The sequence below is a fragment of the Amphibalanus amphitrite genome, unplaced genomic scaffold (genome assembly GCF_019059575.1).
Source record: "Amphibalanus amphitrite isolate SeventyFive unplaced genomic scaffold, NRLGWU_Aamphi_draft 000112F_arrow, whole genome shotgun sequence".
Classification (NCBI taxonomy): Eukaryota; Metazoa; Arthropoda; class Thecostraca; order Balanomorpha; family Balanidae; genus Amphibalanus; species Amphibalanus amphitrite.
The window spans coordinates 318209-342541 of record NW_024881607.1 but is presented as its reverse complement, the minus strand read 5'-3'; the positions used below and the strand labels follow the sequence as shown (position 1 = coordinate 342541).

The following is a 24333-nucleotide window of genomic DNA, read 5'->3' as shown; positions in this document are numbered from 1 at the left end:
GAAATACGGTAAACGCTCTCAAGAGCTCAGTTATAAAGCTAGATCTATTTTCTTTGCATGAGTGGACTACAAATACACGTAGCTATCGAACTGCTATCTCGAATTTTCGAAATTTTGAAAATTTTGAAAAATATTTATTTACAATTACAAAAATATATTTTTTGATTTTTTCAAAAAGTTTTTGACTTTTCGCAAAAACTGGAGTATAGAACACACACTGATCAACTACATTTGCAAGTTTTAGCCCAATATCTTCAAAAATAGCCAAGTTATTCGCATTATTGTCAAAATTTTACAATCTTATGTTTTTTTCAAATCCATTTTTCAGTACGTTTTTGACGTCGTACAGCAATATAAATGGCACCATCGTGTTCCTGAGCTCAAACTGCATCTCATATGCACCTTTTTTGTTGAAAAATTTCATTTTCAAAATTTGACCTTTTCTGACCTGAAAGTGACCTGACCTCCGGTAAATTCAGCTGACAATGACCTCAAATGACACAGACGACACTATTTTCGCAATCTACGAATAAAATGGACCATAAAACATGCGTCACGTGACCGATACATGATATACAATTTTCCTGACCTAGGATGACCTGGCCTTGACCTTAAAAATTCGAAGTACAGGGTGTCCGGAAATTGATTGCACACTCTTTTAGTACATTTGACAAGGAAACAAAACGAGCATGTTTCATGGTTTATTTGCCGATATACCCTCCACCCAGTCGCACACACTCCCTCATGCGGTCGGGCATGCCGCACATGAGGTTATCCAGTGTCTCCGCACTGATGCTGAGCCACGCTCGCTGGAGGTTCCTGATTAGCGCCTTCTCGGTGGTAGCCGGCTCCATCATGTCGAGCTCGCTCTGCACGATAGCCCACACGTTCTCGATGGGCGACAGGTCAGGGCTGTTGCCCGGCCATACACCCTTCTCCCAAAACCCTGGGAGGTTGTCCCGGCACCACTGTTGAGTGCTGGTGGCGTGATGAGCCGGAGCGCCGTCCTGCTGGAAGATCGCCTCGGACATCTTCGGGAGCAGCTCGACCTGTGTTGGCGGCCCCGTCTTCCTCTTCCGCTTCATCGCCGACGCTGCCGACTTCTTCAGGACCTCCTCCACGTAGTACTGGGCCGTCACGGTCTGGCCACGGGGGACGAAGTGGAGCTCCGACAGGCCCTGATGACTCATCATGGCCCAGACCATGACTTTCAGCGGCTGCTTCACCGTGTCGATGGCAGGCACTTCAGCGCTGCTGTGCGCCCAGACGCGCTCGTTCTGGCGATTCGGCGGGTGCATGAGCTCGAACACCGACTCATCGCTGAACAAGACGCGCCGCCAGTCCTGGATGGTCCAGTTCTTCCGCTCCCGGGCAAATGCCAGCCTTTTCCGCTTCTGGGCTTCGGTCAGTTTTGGCTGGCGGCGCAGTTTTAGCGGCTTGAGACCCAAGCACTTGGTCATGTAGTGGTGAACAGTGGACTTCGACACCGGGTGACCCTTCACAGTCAGCTTTTTGGCCAGTTTCCGCGTCGATTGGCGTCGTTTCAGCACGGCCTTGGCGAGCACGATTTTGGCCACTCTGCTCAGCACAGTCTTTCTCCCACGACCTTTACGATTCTCCAGTGATGCACCGCTGCGGTCGAGAGCTAGCCAGTAATGAAGGGTCCGGCGAGATACGCCCACTTGTCGGGCAACATCGCCTACCGTCATCCCGGCTTGAACCATCCCAACCGCGCGGTGGCGCGTCGTCAAAGCGTGCTCCCTCACCATTCCCGATATGGGGCCCGCGCGCGAAGACTGCCTCTCGGAAAATGACCTGTGGCCGTTCACTGCGGCTCGGGTCAGGTCACCTGCTGGGTCACGTGATCAACTGACACGCTGGGGTGCCCGGGGGCGGGGTCGCGACCCTTCCTAACCGGTTTGGCGGGAGCATGTGTGAGATACGGGCATATGGACAGTGTGCAATCAATTTCCGGACACCCTGTAAAAGTTCGGTACCCTCAGGGTATCTAAGGCATCCGTCAAGGAGTGCGTAAACCAAAAATGAGCCTGATCGGACCGGCGGTCCGGCGGTCAGAGCCTAAATTGTGAACTAACAAAAATGTCGATAATTTTTACTTTGACCTGACCTGTGACGTCATCGGTGGCCTCGAGGTCAATGAAAATAGGTTTCGCTCGACAGTTTTTCCAGGGCTATCAGACGCCGTTTGAATTTTGACGATCGGCCCAGTAGTTTCGGAGATAGGAGGGGGGCTCTGGAGAGCCCCCCCCCCCCAGTCACTCGCGTTATGGAAAATACCCCAGTCATGCGCGGGTTAAGGACCTACCAAAAAGTCGTGTTGCGAAGAGTAAGCAATACTCATCAATAAGACGCGCGCAAGTGCGACTTCACTTTGAGACCCCCAACTGACTTTTGTGGGCCACCCGTCTACCCGATTCGGAACAGCATGGGCGTCGAAAGCGGGGGACGGGGGACGCGTCTTTTCCCCCCAGTCGAGGAATCCGGAGTGGGGACGTCCCCTAAAAAAAAATCCCCCATCAATGCTTTTAAAAAGTGACAAAATGCACCGGTCATTCACAGTGGAGTGGTGTGAGCAGAGCACGGGCCTCTCGGCCGTGACGTTGTCTGACCGCTCGTGGCTAGGCCGATTTCTGCGGCCCACCGTTGTCTGACCGCTCGTGGCTAGGCCGATTTCTGCGGCTCACCGTTGTCTGACCGCTCGTGGCTAGGCCGATTTCTGCGGCCCACCGTTGTCTGACCGCTCGTGGCTAGGCCGATTTCTGCGGCTCACCGTTGTCTGACCGCTCGTGGCCAGGCCGATTTCTGCGGCCCACCGTTGTCTGACCGCTCGTGGCTAGGCCGATTTCTGCGGCCCACCGTTGTCTGACCGCTCGTGGCTAGGCCGATTTCTGCGGCCCACCGTTGTCTGACCGCTCGTGGCTAGGCCGATTTCTGCGGCTCACCGTTGTCTGACCGCTCGTGGCTAGGCCGATTTCTGCGGCCCACCGTTGTCTGACCGCTCGTGGCTAGGCCGATTTATGCGGCTCACCGTTGTCTGACCGCTCGTGGCTAGGCCGATTTCTGCGGCCCACCGTTGTCTGACCGCTCGTGGCTAGGCCGATTTCTGCGGCCCACCGTTGTCTGACCGCTCGTGGCTAGGCCGATTTCTGCGGCCCACCGTTGTCTGACCGCTCGTGGCTAGGCCGATTTCTGCGGCCCACCGTTGTCTGACCGCTCGCGGCTAGGCCGATTTCTGCGGCTCACCGTTGTCTGACCGCTCGTGGCTAGGCCGATTTCTGCGGCCCACCGTTGTCTGACCGCTCGTGGCTAGGCCGATTTCTGCGGCCCACCGTTGTCTGACCGCTCGTGGCTAGGCCGATTTCTGCGGCTCACCGTTGCGTCGTGGTGTGACGTTTTGGCACGACTCACTGCGTCGCGGCCGACCGTAGACGGTTGGATCCCGATCTGTGCGCCTGGAGCCGCTAAATGTATGATTGATTCTCGATAGGGCCGGCCGGCGCATTTGTGTGGGCTCGCTGGCCGCGCGGCCCGTATGGTGGCCGTCCGTGTGCGTGTGGCCGCGTCCCGCGCCCGCTCGCAGACTGACCTGCCTCTCACGGAGCCGCGCCACCAAGACGCGACCACCGCTGGCCAGGGAAGGCGGGCTGCGCGTCGCTGGCTGACGAGCCTGTGTGATGAGTTGAGGCTCTCAGGTGTGAATGGTGTGCACTTATGGAGACTAGTTCCCCCATCCCCATCCATTTATCCCCATCCCCCATTCCCCCATCCCCCCCAAAAAATATCCCGTCAGCTGAAAAATAATGGCGGACTAAAAATACCCGCCCACCGAAGCCAAGAACTTCACAAACAAAATAATCAGCAAACTCTGGTGGATACTTATTCCTCGCCCATTGTCAGCTGACATCAGTTACGTCATACTTCAAGGAGATAACTAAAGCGTTTCAACCATGTTTTTTATTTGAATGGAAGCGTAAACAAATCAGACGAAGTGGGACCTAGTAAAATACTTTATTTGAATCGTTACGCGTTTTTCCCCTAAGGCAGGGTGTAAAAAAAAACAAAGAGTATATATTTTCAATTTATTATAAATATTCTGAGCAGATAAAATGTTATCAGACGCAGATGTCTTCGGAAAGGTAAGGAGAGGAAAGTTGCGTTGGAGGTGGCTCTTGTTCATCTTGTTGGCTAATTGTAGTTCAATTCTAAATAATAATTTTCAGTTTTTTATCTTGGACTTTTTTGGATACATCTTGGATGGGGTTTTTCGGTGTACTGATCAATAATTTCATGTTGGTTTTGATCGCAAATGATGTCTATGTGCATTTAGGCTAGATTGGGTCAGGTCAGGTCAACCAGTAGACGTCTTGCCTACTGGTATGAATGCCCTACTGGTCAACCAGTATAGGGTATTCATACAGGGTGCTCATTAGCCCGCGCCCTGGTGGGGATGGTGCTATTTTTTGCCCCCCTCCCCTCCAGACTTTTCAATATAGCCCTTACCGACTTCTATTCACATACCAAATTTTAGATCGATATCTCTCTTTTCGGCCAAGTTATAGCGAAAAGGCTGTTCAAAATTGATAACGTTAAATTTTCAAACTCAATCTTAGCAATTCTAGACCACGTAGCGCAAAAAAAAGACCGCCATTAGCTCGCCGTGACGAGCTGCATCGAATCAATACCCATTTTATGCAAAAATATCAACTTTGAAATTTGACCTTTTTTGACCTGACATTGACCTGCCCTCCACCAGGAAGTGACCTAAACCGTGATAGTCTTATAATCTACACCATTGACTCTCTAACTATGCTCCAAAATGCCGAAGATCCGAAAAGTGCCCCGCCAAAATCGATGCCGCTAGACGGGCGTATAAGTTTCAAGTTGATCTTTTAAGCCGTCTGCCGTTCAGAGCGCCGCCGAGTCGGCCTATTTAGACGTCCGATTTCATTAGAATCCAGAATGATTTTCGGCGAAATGCACAAAACCCGTGCACTGACAGCGTGCACACCTAGCAAACAACACGGAGACGGTCGAGACGCGTCGTTTCATACCACCCACTCTGACCTGCAACATGCGTGTGAGCCGCCAACCGCGTTCGTCAATAAGAGGGGTTTGCTTTATATTACTTATAGGCTTACGTAAAACCGTTCAATTAGACGTCGGTGCTCATGAGAAAAACTCACCGCTCCGAGAATCGAACTCGGCTCCTCTAGATGATATGCGAAGATCATAGCCACTTGCCCACAGGCGCTTCGTGAATGTTCGGTCTGATTGACATTCAAATTTTGCAGGCAAATGTGTTTACCAATTATGCTATCGTAAGTATCATCATCCATGATACTCGTCGCATCACATCAATCAAACAATCAAAATCAATCACGCTGCAACCATCTATACCAATACGGCCTTGGCAACGATTGTTTACAAACAAAATCGCGCGCTCGCCGCACTGCGCCGCCCGCCGCGCTGTGAAAACAGCTGGCTAACCAACTTCGCTCCGCCCCTTCTCTGACGTCATGGCCGACGTCACGCCAGCGGCTGGTGCAATATGATTGGCGCTCCGAAGGCGTGTACCTATACAGTTTGTAAATGCGCCTCCGGGCTACGGTCACCGGGCGCTGACCGTGTGACGTCACAGCGCTCCGGGCTACGGTCACCGGGCGCTGACCGTGTGACGTCACGCGTGTGACGTCACAGCGCTCCGGGCTACGGTCACCGGGCGCTGACCGCTGCCGATCGACCCACTGCCGAACAGGACTGCACTGCACCACACTCTAGTAAAAAATATATCTATTTTGTTCCAATTGGCAAACCAAAGCTAATCCCAAGCTACCCGACGTTTCCCACTGTTCGTCCCTAGCGAGTCAGCGACGTACTGGTTGGGGGAGGACAAAAACTCAAAATTTGACGTTCTTTCCAAGCACGTTTTCCTGCAAAGGTTTTTGCACCAAGCTTGTTAAGTATTCATTTTACTGGCATCGCGTTTCTCTCGTTGAGATGCGTCGATTGAACTAAAAGTTGACCTGAAAGGTCAACTTCAAAATTCGACCCCTGGCTAAGATCACGGAAAAGGTTACGTTGCATATAAATTGATTCGCATCGTCGGGCTGAATGTATCTGAGGTATTTACATCCCTCTAGCACGTCTATTTGTAACGTTATCGAAATAACTGTTGGATACCTTACATGACCTGAGATGACCTCAGGGACATGACGATGGATCACGGATGCAATTTTCCGATACAGTAATGCCCTGTTCGCGTGATGTTTCAGGATCAATAGAAGTCTGATAATATGACAAAAAAAAACTTTGTATTTCAAACGTTTCGAATTTATCAAAAGTCATCTTCAGTGTTCAGACAGACAAGAAGGGGCATAATTACATAGTGACATAAATCGTCATTCGTGTTTGTTCGGTCGTCTTCATACAGGAAGATACTTAGTTTGAACGCAGGTCTCGATATTATGACTGCTCTGGAAGACACCTTCGTAATTCGTAATAGACACCTTCATAATTTGAGAAATTTTAATGGGTTTTAATTTTCACATAGTCCTGCCCCCACTGCCCCACGGTAGTCCCGTCCGTGTATTCAGAAATGTCGTTGAAAAATTACTTGAAAAAAGTATGTTTTGCGCCGATACAAAACTGAACACATTCATTGCTTTGTTTCTGTTATTCAATTAAAATGAACTGAACTGAATGCTCCTGTGCGCCGCGCTGTCACGGTTCAATGTGGTCCTGTGCGCCGTGCTGTCACGGCCCAATGTGGTCCTGTGTGCCGTGCTGTCACGGCCCAATGTGGTCCTGTGCGCCGTGCTGTCACGGCCCAATGTGGTCCTGTGCGCCGCGCTGTCACGGCCCAATGTGGTCCTGTGCGCCGTGCTGTCACGGCCCAATGTGGTCCTGTGCGCCGTGCTGTCACGGCCCAATGTGGTCCTGTGTGCCGTGCTGTCACGGCCCAATGTGGTCCTGTGCGCCGTGCTGTCACGGTTCAATGTGGTCCTGTGCGCCGTGCTGTCACGGCCCAATGTGGTCCTGTGCGCCGTGCTGTCACGGTTCAATGTGGTCCTGTGCGCCGTGCTGTCACGGCCCAATGTGGTCCTGTGCGCCGCGCTGTCACGGTTCAATGTGGTCCTGTGCGCCGTGCTGTCACGGCCCAATGTGGTCCTGTGTGCCGTGCTGTCACGGCCCAATGTGGTCCTGTGCGCCGCGCTGTCACGGTCCAATGTGGTCCTGTGCGCCGTGCTGTCACGGCCCAATGTGGTCCTGTGCGCCGTGCTGTCACGGTTCAATGTGGTCCTGTGCGCCGTGCTGTCACGGCCCAATGTGGTCCTGTGCGCCGTGCTGTCACGGTTCAATGTGGTCCTGTGCGCCGTGCTGTCACGGTTCAATGTGGTCCTGTGTGCCGTGCTGTCACGGCCCAATGTGGTCCTGTGCGCCGTGCTGTCACGGTCCAATGTGGTCCTGTGCGCCGTGCTGTCACGGCCCAATGTGGTCCTGCGTGCCGCGCTGTCACGGTTCAATGTGGTCCTGTGCGCCGCGCTGTCACGGTTACTGCCTAATGTGGCTGGCTGCTGATTCTTTGTCCAGTTCAGTTGATTCGCTGTCCTATCCACAGGCAGTACATCAACATACCCATTATCGAGGAGGACAGCTACGAAAAGGACGTGCTCTTCTATGTGGAGCTCGGGGAGCCTCGCTTCCTCTCAGGTGGGTGTGCCGGGATGGGCGACTTCCCGCAGCTCTAGTAGACGATGGAGGCCCGCTTCCTATCCGCTAACGAGACCGTCGACCCTCGTGATCATGGAGAAACGTAGAGCGACTCTTCTTTTGTTGGGTTAGGCCCTTGCGGTCTATTTACACCAGTTCAGGGCCGGAGGGATGATAGGAACTAGGGAGAGACTGGTATGGGCGGGCACCCTAGTGCGTCATCGAGGCTGAGCCCGCTCCGAAGGACAGGCCGACCAGCCCCAAGGTACTCACTGCACCCGGCCACGGGTGTGCTCCCTCGGGAGCAGCGTTGCCGCTCCAAGGGAGCAGCCTGCATGGGATAAGGTTGCCTGTCCAGCCCGGAGTGGGGGTTGCGGCGTGGAGGAGAAGGATTTCAGTATCCTGAGGATGGAAACGACGGACGGGTGTGTAGTAGAGCGAGCTAGCGGAGATGCGTATCTAGCTATGGATTCGGCGCGAGTGGCTGCGGGCTGGTATTGTCGGGGGACCGAACTGCTGTGCTGCGCCGTGCTGAGGCCGCTCGCTGTACCGCCCACTGATTCCGCCGTGCTGAGGCCGCTCGCTGTACCGCCCACTGGTTCCGCCGTGCTGAGGCCGCTCGCTGTACCGCCCACTGATTCCGCTACACGTGCTCTGTGTGGCGCCGGCTGGGCCCACGGGGACGCTCACCGGCCGTCTGCGTAAGTGGCTCTGGTGGCCGCCGCTGCCTGCGCCGGCCGGCGGCGGCGGCGTGGTCCGCTCTCCTTTGTGGCAGGATCCAGAGGTTGCAGCGAGTGTGGGCGCTGCCCCCCTTGCGCCGCCGCCGCCGCCGCCGCCGCCGCCTGTAGAGATGCAATAGGAGCTACGCTATGTTCGTCAATCTAGCAGCAGATTGATGCTCGCGAATCCGCTGCTATTAGCCAATCCTTGGCCAGCCCGAATATGTTGCTGGTGACGGCGGATTCGCCGTATGTCCGTCTACCAGCAGCAGATTTGGGCCAATACCGCAGATTTGTACAGGGCACAGGAAAATCACTGTCGCGAATCCGCTGCTGAGTGGGATCACTTAGAGGGGCCAATCTGCCGCTGCCAAATGCCGATGTGGCGAGCTTCTGTCCGACGCAACTACTTGAAATTTCCAAAGTCTGCTTCAAACAACCTCACATTTTAGTACCTACTCATGTTTTGTCGCGTTCTTTTCCGCCCGGGGAAAGACGAGACTCAAGAAGCAGACACCTTTCTCTCATGTCATACGCATTGGTCAGAATGTCGCCAGCTCGCCCATGGGAGATGTCCATTCTTACCGCTATGTGATGAAACCACAGTTTTAGATCCAGTATCCCAATCCCCAGGTTTTCGGCTTTTGACACATTCGACGGTGGTTTTTGATATTGTGTATCTTAGACGCTGTTCTTGAGCAATGCTCCGAACAGATCTTGTGGTTTTGACGCATTTGTTCTATGCAGGGGTCATTTGTACTTTTCCTCTATTGTTTTGCAATGGTGAGATCACGAACTTGACCTGGTCACTCACAGGTCACAGACAAAAAAAAAAACGAAATATGTAAATTGTTTGCGCTGATGCCCTCATGCAATACACCGAGTTTCAATATTATGTAATAAGATAAGCTGTATGGAATGAAAGGATCGTGAAGTTTTTCTCTTGTGTCCCCGTGCCGCCGCTGACGCTCCCCGTGGCGCCGCTGACGGTCCCCGTGCCGCCGCTGACGGTCCCCGTGCCGCCGCTGACGCTCCCCGTGGCGCCGCTGACAGCGGACGCAGGCGCCGTGCTGGATCTGCAGCGCCGGCCGGCGGCGGAGCTGACCGACCAGCAGCGTGTGGCGCTGCTCGGCCGGCCGCGGCTCGGAGACGCCGTGCGCGCACAAATCAGGGTCAAGGAGAGCAAGGAGTTTAAGGTGAGCGCCCTGTCCACTGCCCCTGCCGCCTCTGCGCGGCTTCGTCCCAGCGTCCGTATGTGTGACATTGAACCCCCCCCCCTACCCCCTACCTCCCCCCCCCCGTGTGAGTGGCCCAGGACCACTGCGTGGAGCCCGCAGCCTTTTCGATAGGCTAGCGCGCGCACCGTCGCCAAGCGAATCTATGTAAATAGTTGGCAGTAGAGCGATGACCAGGGGCGTAACTTTATAACTCTTTGGGGGGGGCTTGAGCCCCCCCCTGTGCTGAACTGAGCCCCCCTTGGGAAGCTTAGAGCCCCCCTTGATTAATTTTTAATTCTTGACAAAACACACACAAATAGCAAAACACCAACATCCAATTTTCCTATTTTCCAAGGTACAGTGTGTCTAAAAAGAATGTCCCGTCGCCACTACGCGGCGCTGGTGTCGCGAGCCGGTAGTTGGCTGAATCCGCACCAGACTACAAATTCCCAAGCGCTGGGTCAGACAGCTGCGCAGCGGCCGGTAGTAGCGTAAGCCGGAACCTTCGTGACATGACCCCGGGAGGGAGGGAGTGGGAGGGGAGCGGGCGGGGCAGCGCGTTTAGTGAGGGGTGCGCCGGTAAGCTGGTAGTTGTCGCGGCAAAACGACAAGGGTTCTGGCGCAAATGGGTGAAATGCTGATGTGGGCACAAGGTGGGGATAGGGAAGCTTTTGGATGTGTTGTGTGTGTGTGTGTGTAGGTGTGTGTGTGTGTGTGCCTCTTACGAGGAAAAGGTGTCACGTTGGTAGCCGTGTCTGAACCAAAGGGTGCACTGAAGCCTTGTCAACTTCGTAGGTCGGTGCAGAAAATGACATTGTCCCAAAATGTCTTCATTTGGGTGGGAAACAACATCAAAATAAAACTAATTTTACACTTTCATCTCTAATTTTCAAAGGCAATTGTCCAGAATTCACTCCAGCAATTTTACTGAGAAAAGTATTTAAATAGATTGTCGTTTAACATTCTACATTTTACCAACTTGTATACCTAACAATTTATGTCATTGCTCCCTTTTTTCTATTTTTTGGCATTACATGAAATGCAATTTTCCACTCTTATCCCCGTTTTTGAGAGGAATTTTCCCTCTGACACCCTTAACCCTCGCCGGCCGAGGGGGGAGGGGGGGGGGCGGGTGAACATCATTTCACACAAAGATTAAAAAGGCATTGATACGGTGCACTGACATACGCTGAATCGCGATTCCGGCCTGACATGGTCTCGACTAACGGGTCACCTTACGTTACCTTCCTTATACGGTAATCGGGTTGTAGGAGGCCAATTTTGCCTGTGGGGCCCGGTCTCAGCGAGCTCCCAGTGCTCGCTGAGACCGGGCCCTCAGTTCCGAGACAGTCAGCCTCAATAGGTTAGGTTAGATTGGGGTCAGGTCACAGGTCATATGTCATTTGGGTCAGGGTCGATAACTTATCATGGTATGTTTAAACTGATTAATACGAGGGTAGTAAATGTTTCATCGCGATCGCCATCATTGCGCGAATTATTTGCAAAAAACCGAGAGGGAGGGGGCCACTCGCCCCTCCCTCCCCCCATAAGTGCGAGGATTAAGGCCAATGGCTTTCATCTGACCACCGACCTTGAAACCCATCATACTTAATGGGAACAACATCATTTCACATGCTAACACGTTTATAATAAAGTCTGGAAACTCACCGATAATATCGACAGTTCCGAGCAAGAACATCCTAAGTGTCAAATTTTTCGAATTTGAGATATTATACCATTCGACTCAGCTCGACGAGGTGAGTCGAATGGTATAAAAATCTAACTTCGAAAAATTTGACACTTAGGATGTTCTTGCTCGGAACTATCGATATGCGCTGGTATAATACGCCGATCGGAATTCTGGTCCGACGTTGTCTGGAGAAACAGTCCGTTACGGTCCAAGGCGGACATGAGGACAGGTGGCGCCGCCGCCGCTCGCATAGCGGCCGGAATGTGAACTAACCTGTTTACCATAGGGGACTGTCTTAACGGCCGCCGTCGGCACCATTTCGGGCTTCTTTTTGACTTTGCAGCGCAATTAAAGGCTAATTTATAATTGAAAATGGACTAGCGAGAGTCGTTATGGAATCGGAATTTGATGCTCTACAAAACTAGGCTATTTTCATTGTGATGGCATCACAGACTACACCGCCAACCCCAATAAAGCAGAAATATGTCGCGTCATCGGTGATGACATAGCATGTTTCTTTGGTATAGACATTGAAAAGTATAACACTTTTTACTGCATCTACGGTGCGATGCTAGAGAAAATTGTATGGCCTACCTAATGGTACCCATTACTTAACAATTTGGTGTAACATTTCGTCGCCAAACTCTCGTAGATTCGTATGTCCGCCTCACTATGGAGTTTGGACCGTAATGCACAGCTCAAATGCTAACTATAGGTCAGGGTCCTTAAAATGTTAGAGGATGTTTAAAACTAAACAAATCGGGAGTACTGGTAGCTACTCTGCGACCGGTCGACTTCTACGCGAGTTGTTCGGAAAAACCAAGGGATTCATTCGACACCCCCTTCCTTTAACCCGCGCCCAGATGGGGTCTGCCGAGCAACGCGGTCTGATGGGGGGGGGGCCATTTTGGCCCCCCCCCCTCAGATCTCGAGAACCACGCAACATAGCGACAAGCGGTAAACGGTGTTGGATAGCCCCAACGGGGAACTACCTTGTGACCCAATTTCATTGACCTCGGTCAAACCGATGACGTCACAGGTCAGGTCAAAGGTCGAATTTTCACCGTTTACAGGCATTTCAAGAAATGCGTTGTAAAATCAAGTAAAATGCATTTCATTGAAAATCATCGGTGGAGAAATGTTCTTCAAACACATATTTTGCTATTTGAGGTCACTGATACCAGGTCAGGTCACAGAGGTCAGGTCACTGGGGGGTCACAATATGAAAGTGTCGTGTGATACATGTTTTATGGTCCATTTTACATGACAAATGCGATGATGTGGGTCAGACAGACTTTAGGGCCAGCTTAGGTCACGTTTTGGTCAAGGTCAGGTCAAGGTCAGGTAAAATTAGGTCAAATTTCAAAGTTGATATTTTTGCATAAAATGGGTATCGATTCGATGCAGCTCGTCACGGGGAGTTCAATGGTGGTCTCCGTTTTGCGCTACGAGGTCTAGAATTGCTACAAATTGAGTTCAAAAATTTGACGTCATCAATTTTTAACAGTTTTTTTGCTATAACTTGGCCAAAAAAAGAGGTATCGATCTAAAATTTGGTATGTATATCGAAGAGCATAGGGACTATCACATATATTCCGTTTTTTTCGAAATTCGAAAAAAATTTGGAAATTTTTTGAGTTTTTCTAAAAAAATCATTTTTTTTTTATTTTTGGGGGTCAAAATCCCAAAATTTCGAAAATCCGAGATAGCAGTTTTGTAGCGCCGTTTTTTCTCTACACAACCACATAAAGAACTTTAAAATTGCTTGTTAAGTGTGGAATTGGTGAGCGTTTCAAGATGTCATGTTTTTTGTTCATTTTTGCTCGAACATGACCTCAGTTTGACCTCAATAACTCCTGACCTGAGGTGACCTGTGACTTGAAATTTTGTGTGAAGGTGTCAAATTGATGCCCGGTAAGGTACCCAAAATTTGGCGGCGCTGCGCGCCGCCGTTTTCTCGCTATTTAAGAAAAACCACAGGGGGGGGGGCCAAAATGGCCCCCCCCCCATCAGGGCGCGATAGTTAACTTTGCTAAATCTCGTCCGTGTTGGTCATTTAATAAACAGTTGCTAACGATCAACTGGGGCTTGCACCCCCACCCACGAACAGTTTGGACCTGATTGGGTTGGGTATATGGCTTTGTTGAAGAAAGCGAGCGCATTGCTCGTGACCTATAACCCTAACGATGGTTGAACGTTGTTTCAACGACTTCAATGCTTCAAATTCAACGATTCGAATGCTTAGCTTCGAGGTCAAGTCAATAGCTTAAATGTAAAAAAGGAGCCTCCTACATCTTCTTGAAATGAAGTTTTCTTGGCATATCGTTTGGCTTTTATTTAATACTTTTTGTGAAAATATCATTTGTGCATTCGGGTTAGGCTGCAACCGGTCAGTGGCCTCTATGAACACCGAATAGGAAACCCGAGGTCTAAGACCCCGCTATAAAGGCGAGGGTTAGCCTTTCAACACTTAATCATGGTACACTCAGTTGTAGTATTTTCAACAAACACATTTCAGAGCAATCAACACTGCAAAACAAGTCAGCACCTCTCACACTGCACAGAAACGGTTAAGAACAGACACAAATAACATAGCGAGCTAGCGGTGCGTTCAAGGCTTCCTGACTCAGCAGTGGCCGATACGGAGTCAAACGGCAGCAGGCTCCGAACAGACGCAGCGGCAGCCACAGCTACGGCAGCATCGCCGCCGGCGACAAGCTAGACTCTCGGAATCAACCGCTCGACGGTTGTCGGTCGTCGGTCTCGAGTCAGCAGCACCATACCTGGAGCGGAGCATGTGCTCGTGAGACATGACATGACATGGCATGGCATGAGCTCGTAAGACAGACCAGATCGATAGGGACCAATAATTTTATATATTTTACAATATTTATATATTTTACAATATTCATCAATGTAAGGTTTACCCCATACAATCGATGTTGCTGTAAATGCATTGGCGGCTGAAGTCATTTTCTAAATTCACCAACCTTACTTGCGCTCCTAGTATCCGTGTGTCCGCCGCCGCTCTCGATGACGGCCTGCAGACGGCCGGGCATCGAAGCCGCCAGAGAGGCAAACATCGCCGGCCGGGATCGCAGCTCCTCCCACTTCTTCTCCACGCGTGTCCACAGCTGGTCGGAGGTCAGGCCGCGCAGACCACCGTCCTCGCCGAGCTCCCGGGCCATTACGCCCCACACATTCTCAATGATGTTGAGGTCTGGACTCTTGGGAGCCCACTCCACGACAGCCACCTGTAATGATGAGTCGCTTTTAATTGTGATATTGATGTCCGTTTTCATTTTGCCTTTACGCGTTCGTCTGCAATCTATGATGAATTTTTCCTAATTAACCCGGCGGACGCTGGGCCTCCGCGCCACCCGCCGGCCGCTTGGGGGGGGGGGGCATATAGTTGCCCCCTTTACTTCTGCGACAATATCGCAATCGTCGCGAAGAGATAGAAAAGCGAAACTTTGCACACATCTTCCTGAATACCTAGCCGAGGTTGTGTCTAAATTTGGTGTCGATTCCGTTTGAAATGATGTCACATTGACGTCAGAAGTCAAATTATAGGTTTGCGACTCTCAGTTTTCTCACGATATATCCGACAGACGAGACCGAATATAAAGGACCGATTACTGGTCAGGAACTAGTTGGAAGAGTACTTAGATGTTTAAGGATGACAGCAGGTGCTGTCTGGTTCATTTACAGTTGAGTTTCATGCTCAGCGACATCAGAAGCGGTCCATATCGGAAAACGACAAAACTTTATGACGTCACTGTGACGTCATCTTAAGTGCTACAACCACCACAGTTTCCTCAAACATTGCCTAGGTATTCATTTGAAACTATGCAAAGTTTCACATTCGTAGCTCATCAGGTTTCGGAGATATTCCACAAAACGTAAAGGGTGGGGGCAACTTTATGCCGCCCCCCCCCCCCCCATGGCGGCTCGTGGGTTTGTTTCGCTTATTGCTAAGCATTTGCCACTCTTCAGCCATTTCTTCTGTTCTCAGATACAAAATAAGTTGAACACTTATGATTTGACATTAGAAACCAGATAGACATGAATATTATAATTATAAAATAAGAAAATTTATTTGTTTACTCCACAACTTTTCAGCAGATAGCAATATAATCATTTACTTGAGCTTGGTGCTCCTCAAACCAGTTTTTGGTGACGGCTGCCGTGTGTTGAGGAGCATGGTCTTGCACAAGCACGTGCTGGTGAGCCGCCCCTCGCATTTGCTCCAACGTCGGGAGCAGGACCTGGTTCAAGAGAGCAACAGTTTTCATTGTTTTATAAAAAAAAAATCTCATACAATTGTGGATCATGCAGCATGCTTAATTTGCACAGGTGTGTTTTACCGTTTGACGCAATCAAGTTGCAGTTATTCCTCGTTATTCAGTGGGCCACCCATAAATATGCTAGCTACATTCGTTGTTGGAAATAAAATTTTCCCACATTTCCTACGCCAATACAGCTTGTTTTGCTCATTGTCTGATTTTTAACGAACAATTCAAACGGCAGTGATTAGATAGATCACGCTTCCTTTAGCTCACAAGCTTTATACATAAATCGACAAATATTTGTCATTAATTTATCAGTCAGTTAATCGTCAGTAGTTTTTACCTCATCGAGAATCTCCACATATGTGTCAGCTGTGTGGCGCCCGATGACACGGTGGAGTTCTCCGGGCCCAAACCCATCCACCCACCCCCACGCGTGAACAGACTGCCGTCCACTAGCGTCTCTTGTCCGTAGGAAGGACTCCGAGTCGCGCAGTCCCTTCGGCCTAAAATGAGGAAAAGAATAGCATTACAGGGCGATATCGGCAGAAAGAGAGAGAGAGAGAGAGAGAGAGAGAGAGGGGGAGAGAGAGAGAGAGAGAGAGAGAGAGAGAGAGAGAGAGAGAGAGAGAGAGAGAGAGAGAGAGAGAGAGAGAGAGAGAGAGAGAGTTGTTTGTCCTATGTTGGTTCTATGCATTACTGTGGGTGTCAAGGTCACGTGAATATCAGGTCAAGGTCATTGATCTTTGATGACCTCGATTCACTTTTTGAGTTATGTTCTTAAGGTAGTTTTTGGAGCTGATTTCGAATTTGGCGCCCATTTAAACATTTACGAAGTAGTTTTGGTGCCTTCGTAATATATTACGAGCCGTCAGTAGTGCTTGACACCTACGATGGATAGCCGGCAGGACGCCTACTGGTTGACCTGACCTGGCCTGGCCCGACCTGGCCTAAATGCATCAAGACATAATCTGCGATCAAACCTAAAATGATATTCGTGACCAGGACCCCCCAAAAATATAGCACCTTCACTATACGAAGTTCTAGCAGGGCCCGATTTTCCCGACTTTTGGGTCATTGACCTGACCTGGAAGGTCGACCAATGATCTAGGACCTTAAACTTGAATATCATCGGCTTCCTATCGCCAGGGGCAGCACTCTCGTTTTTTTTTCCGCGAAGCTCTAGCTCCATCGGGGGCCAAACGGCAAGGGAATCCAACGGACCTCCGCCCCCTCCCCCTATACGTTAGACGCTGGCAAAACACGAAACGGGCGAGGGTTAATAATTATGAAATTGCTCCGTTGAAGAACGATTGTCATTTAACTGCAAATGACATTGTTCGATTGTATTGAACAATGGATTTCATTCCATACCTTCGGACAAGCAGCTTTCCCGTTTGGTCAGTCCGGAAGATTTTCTCGTCCGAGAAAATAACTCTTGACCAGAACTCCACGGGCTTCGGGAGCAGTTCTTGGGCGAAAAGCACGCGGTTTGCTTTGTTGACTTCACTGAGGTGCAAAGCTGGGGCAGCCCTGTAGGTCCGCAGTCCCCCCTCTTTCAGACGGTTGGAGATGCAGGTCGGGTGCAGATGAGGAGCGCCCGTGACCGCTCCCACATCCCGCACCGTCATGAAGGGCTGATCCTTCGCCAACTGTAGGATTGCAAACAGGTTGGTACCGTAAACGGGGTGACTTTGCCATGCTTCTCGAAAAATGCTTTAGGGAGATCTCCAGTGATATTTTACGAAGAATTTAATGTTTTTATGCACAAATGAAAGATAATTGATGGGTCTTCCAATATAACCTACACTGAGAGATAAGTTATCACTAAATACCTAACTGGGCTCCATTTTATTGGAGTCATTGAAATGGTCAAATTTGAAAAGGTCCGAAGTTTTTATTATCTAACCATGTTTTAGACCAACTACGATGCTGGAACTTGGTATGGTTGATCATGACAAGGCTGTTAACCCTCTAATTTTGCTACCACATAATAGTTGATGCTATCTGGTAAAATGGTGCGTTTAAACGAACCATTTTCCAATTGCAATAGGTGCCTGCCATTTAAGCGATTGTTAGCTCGCGCATGACTAAAGGGGATCTACAGGGCCTCCCCCCACCCGTTTTTTTTTTTTAATATCTTCTAGACCGCTAAGACTGCATCAATTGACACCTTGTGGCTAAATGGAAATTTCGTAGCTATAATAGGTTGTCCGGGAATGACGTTAGAGTGACGTCATGTTCCGCCCATTTTGATGCATAACATTGAACTATTTACCCTTATGGTTTTCATAAGCATATACATATTGGCTAGTGTGTAAACCAAAAAATGAACTTAATGTGATTTGTTAGCCGGCAGCCAGAGACCAAATTGTGAACCCGAACTAACCTGACCTGAATGGTGGGGTCATCGGAGACCTCGAAGTCAATAAAGAAGGTTTCGTCAGACAGCTCTTCTAGGGTTATATCAAACGCCGTTTGAATTCTGACAATCGGCCCAGTGATTTTGGATATAGGAGGGAGGGGGGACTCTAGAGCCCTCCCCTCCTCAGTCAACCACGTGATGGAAAGTAATGGAAAATATTCCAGGCATCACTTATCTAACTTACTATTCCAACAGAATCCGTCTGTCTGTGAGTGTGTGAGTGTGTGTGTCCGCACATCGTGTAGTGGGTTCAATTTGTTACGGCTACAGGGCAGACGGTTTGTCGTAGGAGATTGAAATTTGCACACCTTATAGGTGAAAGAGCGGGTCAACGCCTTTTCTAGGTTTTGACTCGCTGGGGTCCACGGTTGGCACGTGACGCGCGCCGGAAGAACGCCAATGAAATTTTGATCGGTTCGTAGATCTTCATTGAGAGCCGGGGTCGACAAACTTTGTGAACTAAATGCATGCCGATCGGCGGCGGGTGCCTCGCATTGGCGGATGGGCAAGTTTTAATTTGAATAAAAAGTGGCGAGAGAATGTGTTGATTTTCGTTCAATGGGAAGATTTTGTGATAGAAGTATAAAAACGCACCGCGTTTGCCGCAATGCGTCACATTGGTCACAAGGCGCCATTTTTGCCGCAGCTCGCACAGTTTTGTCAAATATGGCCCGAGAAGGGTACAATTTGGTGCAAGGGTGCATGCTCAAACGAAAGGTACAGATGCGCCGCATTTGCCGCAATGCGCCACATTTGCCACAAAGCGCCATTTCCGACAAAATCGAGTAAGGGTAATGGAATGGTACGAACAGGGGCAGGGCTGGGAACACTTTAAGTCTGATATTTTAGTACTGATTGGATCCAATTATTCTGTGACCTGACATGACCCAGCGGTGTTGGTAGGGGTAGGGGTAGGGGTAGTGGTAGGGGTAGTGTAGTGGTAGGGGTAGGGGTAGGGGTAGTGGTAGGAGTAGTAGTAGGGGTAGTGGTAGGGGTAGTGGTAGGGGTAGTGTAGTGGTAGAGGTAGGGGTAGGGGTAGTGGTAGGTAGGAGTAGTAGTAGGGGTAGGGGTAGTAGTAGGGGTAGTAGTAGGGGTAGTGGTAGGGGTAGTGGTAGGGGTAGTGGTAGGGGTAGTGGTAGGGGTAGTGGTAGTGGCAGATGTAGTGGTAGGGGCAGGGGTAGGGGTAGTAGTAGGGGTAGGGGTAGTAGTAGGGGTAGTGGTAGGAGTAGTGGTAGGAGTAGTGTAGTGGTAGGGGTAGGGGTAGTGGTAGGAGTAGTAGTAGGGGTAGGGGTAGTAGTAGGGGTAGTAGTAGGGGTAGTGGTAGGGGTAGTGGTAGGGGTAGTGGTAGGGGTAGTGGTAGGGGTAGTGGTAGTGGCAGATGTAGTGGTAGGGGCAGGGGTAGGGGTAGTAGTAGGGGTAGTGGTAGGAGTAGTGGTAGGGGTAGTGGTAGAGGTAGGGGTAGTGGTAGGGGTAGTGGTAGGGGTAGGGGTAGTGGTGGAGGCAAAAGTAGAACAGTGGCCCGGGCTGATCCCACCGGACGAGAGGTGGCCTATGTGACCTGGCCTGACCCAAAGTGACCGGGGCTGACCCCTTTGGCCCGTCTTGACCCCCTATCAGCCAAATTTCATCCAACTAAGCCCCCAGAACAGCTCTTTTATAATTCTCTTTACATTTCCGTCCAATATCTATGCTTCTAGCCAACACATCGATTTGAAACGAACACCATTCGAAAGCAAATTGGCTGGTGCCGCAATCTTTTCCTACCACGCAGCAAAGCAAGTGGCGCAGCCGCTTGTCTATATTACTATTTGAGGAGGGTGCGTCTGTCCGTTACCGAGGTCCCGACTTGGTGCTGCTTTGCGTGGACTACAGGCCAGACCGTTGCACCTAGCCCGGTGAAATTTGCACAACTTATAGATCAAGGATGCGCGACGTGCCTTTGAGGGGTCTGTGCTCGATCGGGTCGATAGGGAGCGCGTGGCGCGTGCACAAAAAGTGCAAATTTGCGTCATAGACTTTACATGTATAAATCGGCGTGCGAAATCGGGCGAAAACGGCTAATTTTGACCGACACGGGTCCAGTTCCTGTGCAATATCTTGGTGACCAGGGGTCCGACCGGCACGGGGAAAACAGCATCGTGTACAGAATTGAACGGGCTATTGAATGGTGTGCAATGCAGAGGATAGCACGCGCCACGTGCACCGGAGAGGGCACTTTTATTTGAAAAATTGCGTTTTTTGAGGGATTTTGGAATCAATTTTATTTTTAGGTGAACATTAAATGGAGCGAGTTGAATCAATGCCTATTTGCAAGAGAAAGGTACGGCCTCTCATATAAAAATTGTGAAAAGCTGATTGATCCAAATCAAGGTGGTGCAAATCACAGGAGAAAATGGTGTTTGTCAATTTTGTGCCACTTTATTAATCACACGGGGTTTGCTGCATAACCTGATACCTTTGGCAATTGAATATGGTACCATTGGATAGAGCATTCAATTCTGTCCAATATTCACTCTTCATTTTTGCATGATTAGCAACAGTATCCTTAAAAATGTAAATGTTCCAAACCATTACATTGTCATTTTTAGCGAAATTCATCGATGGCCCTCAAAAGACTTCACGCCAGTTTTCGAATCATTCTAAAGTAGAACGCATGATAATACGACACGGGCACCTCGATGCGATGCATCTTTTTTGTTTCACTACAAAATGTTTTGCCGTCAAAAAGCAATCGAACGAAATGGATACCAACCAAATCGACACAGACCAACCCAATACCCACGGGTCACAAATAACCCTTCTTCGCGTTGCGGAGCACGCGGGTAACCCTAGTTTGCTACTACTTTGGGTCGAAGAACTGGGTAAAAAAAGCTATGAGCGTAATTTTTCGGAGCTATCCCGGTTTTCATTAAAATTATCACACTATGTTCAAATTACCCTACGTCACAAATTATTTTGCCATATTTAAAAACTAGTTTCAAAAGCAAATATCTTGGAATGAAGGCACTTATTAGTTCATTGTATAACAAAAGCCGTTGCGTATTAGGCGCTAGCAATGTCAGATTTTTCGCTGCAATGAAGTTGCAATGACCTGTTGTGGGGCGTTTTTACTTGCGAAATTGGTTTTCTTATAATGTGCGTCAACATCTCCATTCCATGAAACTTTAAAACCCGTTAATATGATAGCCCTTTTAGTTATGATTATGTCCCTCATTGGTCTTATTGTCGTGCCACTTATGGATTTTCCGTAATTTTGTGTCATTCATACTATGTTCAAGCTGCCCCAGCTGTTCCAATTATTTCCCACCCTATCCTTTCAATTAAATGATGCTCAGCTGAGAGTGAACGGTGCACATTTGTGTAGTTTTCAGTTATGGGTAGGACGGCGCGTCCGCAATATGATAAAGGTTTTACAATTGTTTGCATCAGCATTCAGCACGTAATAGTTCAACAAACATCCATGCAACGGACAAAAAGCAAACAATAATTACATACAATAAAGCATAGATATTAGATAGTTCATATTACCTCCACCATTGCCTGATCCTGTTCCTCTGAAGTGAGGCGTGGACGTCCTGAGCGTGGGCGCTGAGCCATTCCAGCCTCGCCTTCTTCTTCAAAACGGGCCAGCCACTTACGAATGGTCTTCTCGGTGCGACCCAGGCTTTCTGCGATTTCACTTATTCTTCTCCCCTCATTTCTTAACTGAATTATACGCCCCTTTTCAAACTCGCTGCAATGATACGGCATTTCACAGCGCAAAACAAATCGCGGAACGGTATGCAATCAAAGCTGGCGCGCTACTCCCCCGATTGTTGCCAAGTGGCTGAGTCGCTCGTCTGTCGCCTCCTTGTCCCGAGTTCAAGGTCATAACCCAATCGGGTCACCAATGGTCGCTTGCGTCAGCTGATTTCATAACACGCACAGTGGATGATGGGGGGGGGCGAATTTCGTCCACCCCTCCTGTTTTTTGCAAGTATCTTACGCCATTATCATTCTATTAACGTCAAGTTTTCGGTAGTTGACTTAAAATTGAATTGCGCATCTTGCCGTTAAGGCAATGAGTAAATCGGTCTACAACTTTTTTAACAGCATGTGTGTCAAAGTCAAATATCCCGCCGGAGCGGCGTGGCGGCGCGGCGGCCGGCGCCGGCCGATTCTCGCTGCCGGCGCCGGCCAGTTCCGCCTTTGCATTGCGCTGCTTACCGCTGCTAATGATCGATTTGCGTCAAAGTCTCTGTGAAGACTTGGAAATGTAAATACAATCTTACGGTGAAAAAAAAGAAAACTAGCGGTAACATTTCGAGTTACGAGTGTGTTAACACAAATTTGTAACACTCTTTCCGCGTCGGCTGTTCCCCGTCTCAACCGGAAGACATCTTTCTCCTAACAGAGCTCTAATTGCCATTATTATGGCTGGATTAATTAGAGATTCTCAATATATACTTTAAAAAAGTGTATGTGTCGTCATAAGGCGAAAGAAATAATAAAATCGGCCGGTAACTTTTAGAGGTATGGGCGTGTAGTAGACACTAAATAGACCCTCATCTGACAGACTTGGACCCGTTTAACCTCATTTGACCTTGAAGATATTTACCTATTGTCATGAAAGTAACACACAATAGAGTGTCCCACCCATCCTTCAAAGTTTGTCGTTTTGGCTTTTATAGGAGCTGAGATTTTAAGGGGGGGGCGACAATCCACTGGGCGATGACCGTGACTGGGCGTAGTTCTCGGAACCCTTCCACGACAACCAATGACCTGGGACCTTAAAATTGGGTATTATTGGCTTCCTCTCGTCACGGGCAACACGCTCGTTTTCGCGAAGCTCTAGCTATGAAAAAATAACAGGTGCCAAACGGCAAGGGGGTCCAAGGGACCCCCTCCTATACGTTAGACGCTGGCAAAACACGAATACGGGCGAGGGTTAAAGGTGGCCCTTTTCCTTTCACGTATCCACGCTTACTGTAACGGGTATTGCGTTAGAAATTTCTGGAACAAGCAGTGGCGGCGGAAGCGGGGGGGCAGCGGGGGCACGGCGCCCCCCCATCTTCCAGGGTGGGGGTGCAAACATATCTTTTTGCCCCCCCAAATTGTTATCGACGAAGTACCACAATACTTCCATACTACGTCATGAACATATGCCAGTTTGGCTGAGTACCTTTTTAAGTTAATAGAGCGAGTAATTTGGAATGGATTGATATTGTTGTCAATGTCGTCGTACATATTTTGATCACATTGGCTAGCATTTTGCAGTGCGAGTGTTACCAACCAAAAAGGTTTGCAATAGCCAATAATTGGCTAACTTTAATGACGTCATTGGTTTAAAGGAAGCAAGTTGTTCAACGCGAACAACAGTCACGGTGACAGCCACAGCGTGCTACACGTATTTGAACTGGACTTGCCGCAGTGGCGCGGGAACCAGAGGGGCGGTTCCCGGGAACCGGCTGGAGGGGCTAGCGGGGGCTGAGCCCCTCCAACTTTTCGGCGGGGGGAGGGCTCGTAATGTAGGTATTTGAGACCCTCCAACCGGAGGAATCGAAATCGGAAATCTACCAACATAATTTCATAGATTTATTACCTTTTCGAAATGTTAACCAGAAACAACCTTCAATATGGAGCGTTCTAACGCAGAAGACTGTGACAACATGTAAGCACATATTCATTCTCTAAATATCATACATTTCCACCAAACGCCCTCCACACATAATGCTCAGAAATCAAGCAGCTATCTACGAGCTACCGGTAACCGGAAGAGTAGGACGGAACGCGAGTGGCCCGGCATGCGGACGTCACAGAAGCGCGTCTGAGCGTGCCACAGGCCTTTCCCCGCGACTCTGCCAGACGCCAGCCGGCATAGACTCGTGAGCCGGGGGGCAGCATGGGGGTAGCCTGCCCCCACAACTCTGGGGCCGTGGGGGGCGCAGGCGCTGCCCCCACAAAGTTTCATAGGGCCAGGAACCGTCGGGGCAGCTTGTCCTCCCTATATTAGCGGCCGTGGCCTCAAAGAAAAGCTGAATTGAAGACAATACCTATTTAAGTAAAAAAAATCCCCCTCTATACCTGATTTGACAGCTCATGTGTGAAAGCTTTAAACGTTTATTCCAAGTTACCAAAAAGGTAGTTCCTTGACTCAGATGAGACGGGATATCTCATTTTTTGCAAATGTTTTCGTTTCGATTTTTCGTTGTAAAGGCCAAGGGGTGAAAAATAAGTGGCCTAAAACCGGTGAGAAAACTAGATTTGGGGGTACCCTAGGTTC

At 49.5% G+C, this 24333-nt stretch overlaps 1 protein-coding gene and 1 long non-coding RNA gene across 4 annotated transcripts in view; one reads left to right on the top strand and one right to left on the bottom strand.

The window, feature by feature from the left end:
- LOC122381036 (sodium/calcium exchanger 2-like) overlaps window positions 1-24333 on the top strand; it is an 84388-nt gene that overhangs the window by 5380 nt on the left and 54675 nt on the right. For all 3 annotated transcript variants that reach the window (XM_043364726.1, XM_043364725.1, XM_043364727.1), the window contains exons 2-3: window positions 7640-7731; window positions 9504-9646. In XM_043364726.1, coding sequence (XP_043220661.1) covers window positions 7640-7731; window positions 9504-9646 — 235 coding nt within the window. The remainder of the gene's footprint in view (window positions 1-7639; window positions 7732-9503; window positions 9647-24333) is intronic.
- On the bottom strand, window positions 14385-16151 carry LOC122381037. Its single transcript, XR_006256453.1, has 3 exons — window positions 15990-16151; window positions 15503-15625; window positions 14385-14611 (listed from the first exon to the last, which is right to left on the bottom strand). It is a non-coding gene; the product is annotated as an uncharacterized LOC122381037 (long non-coding RNA).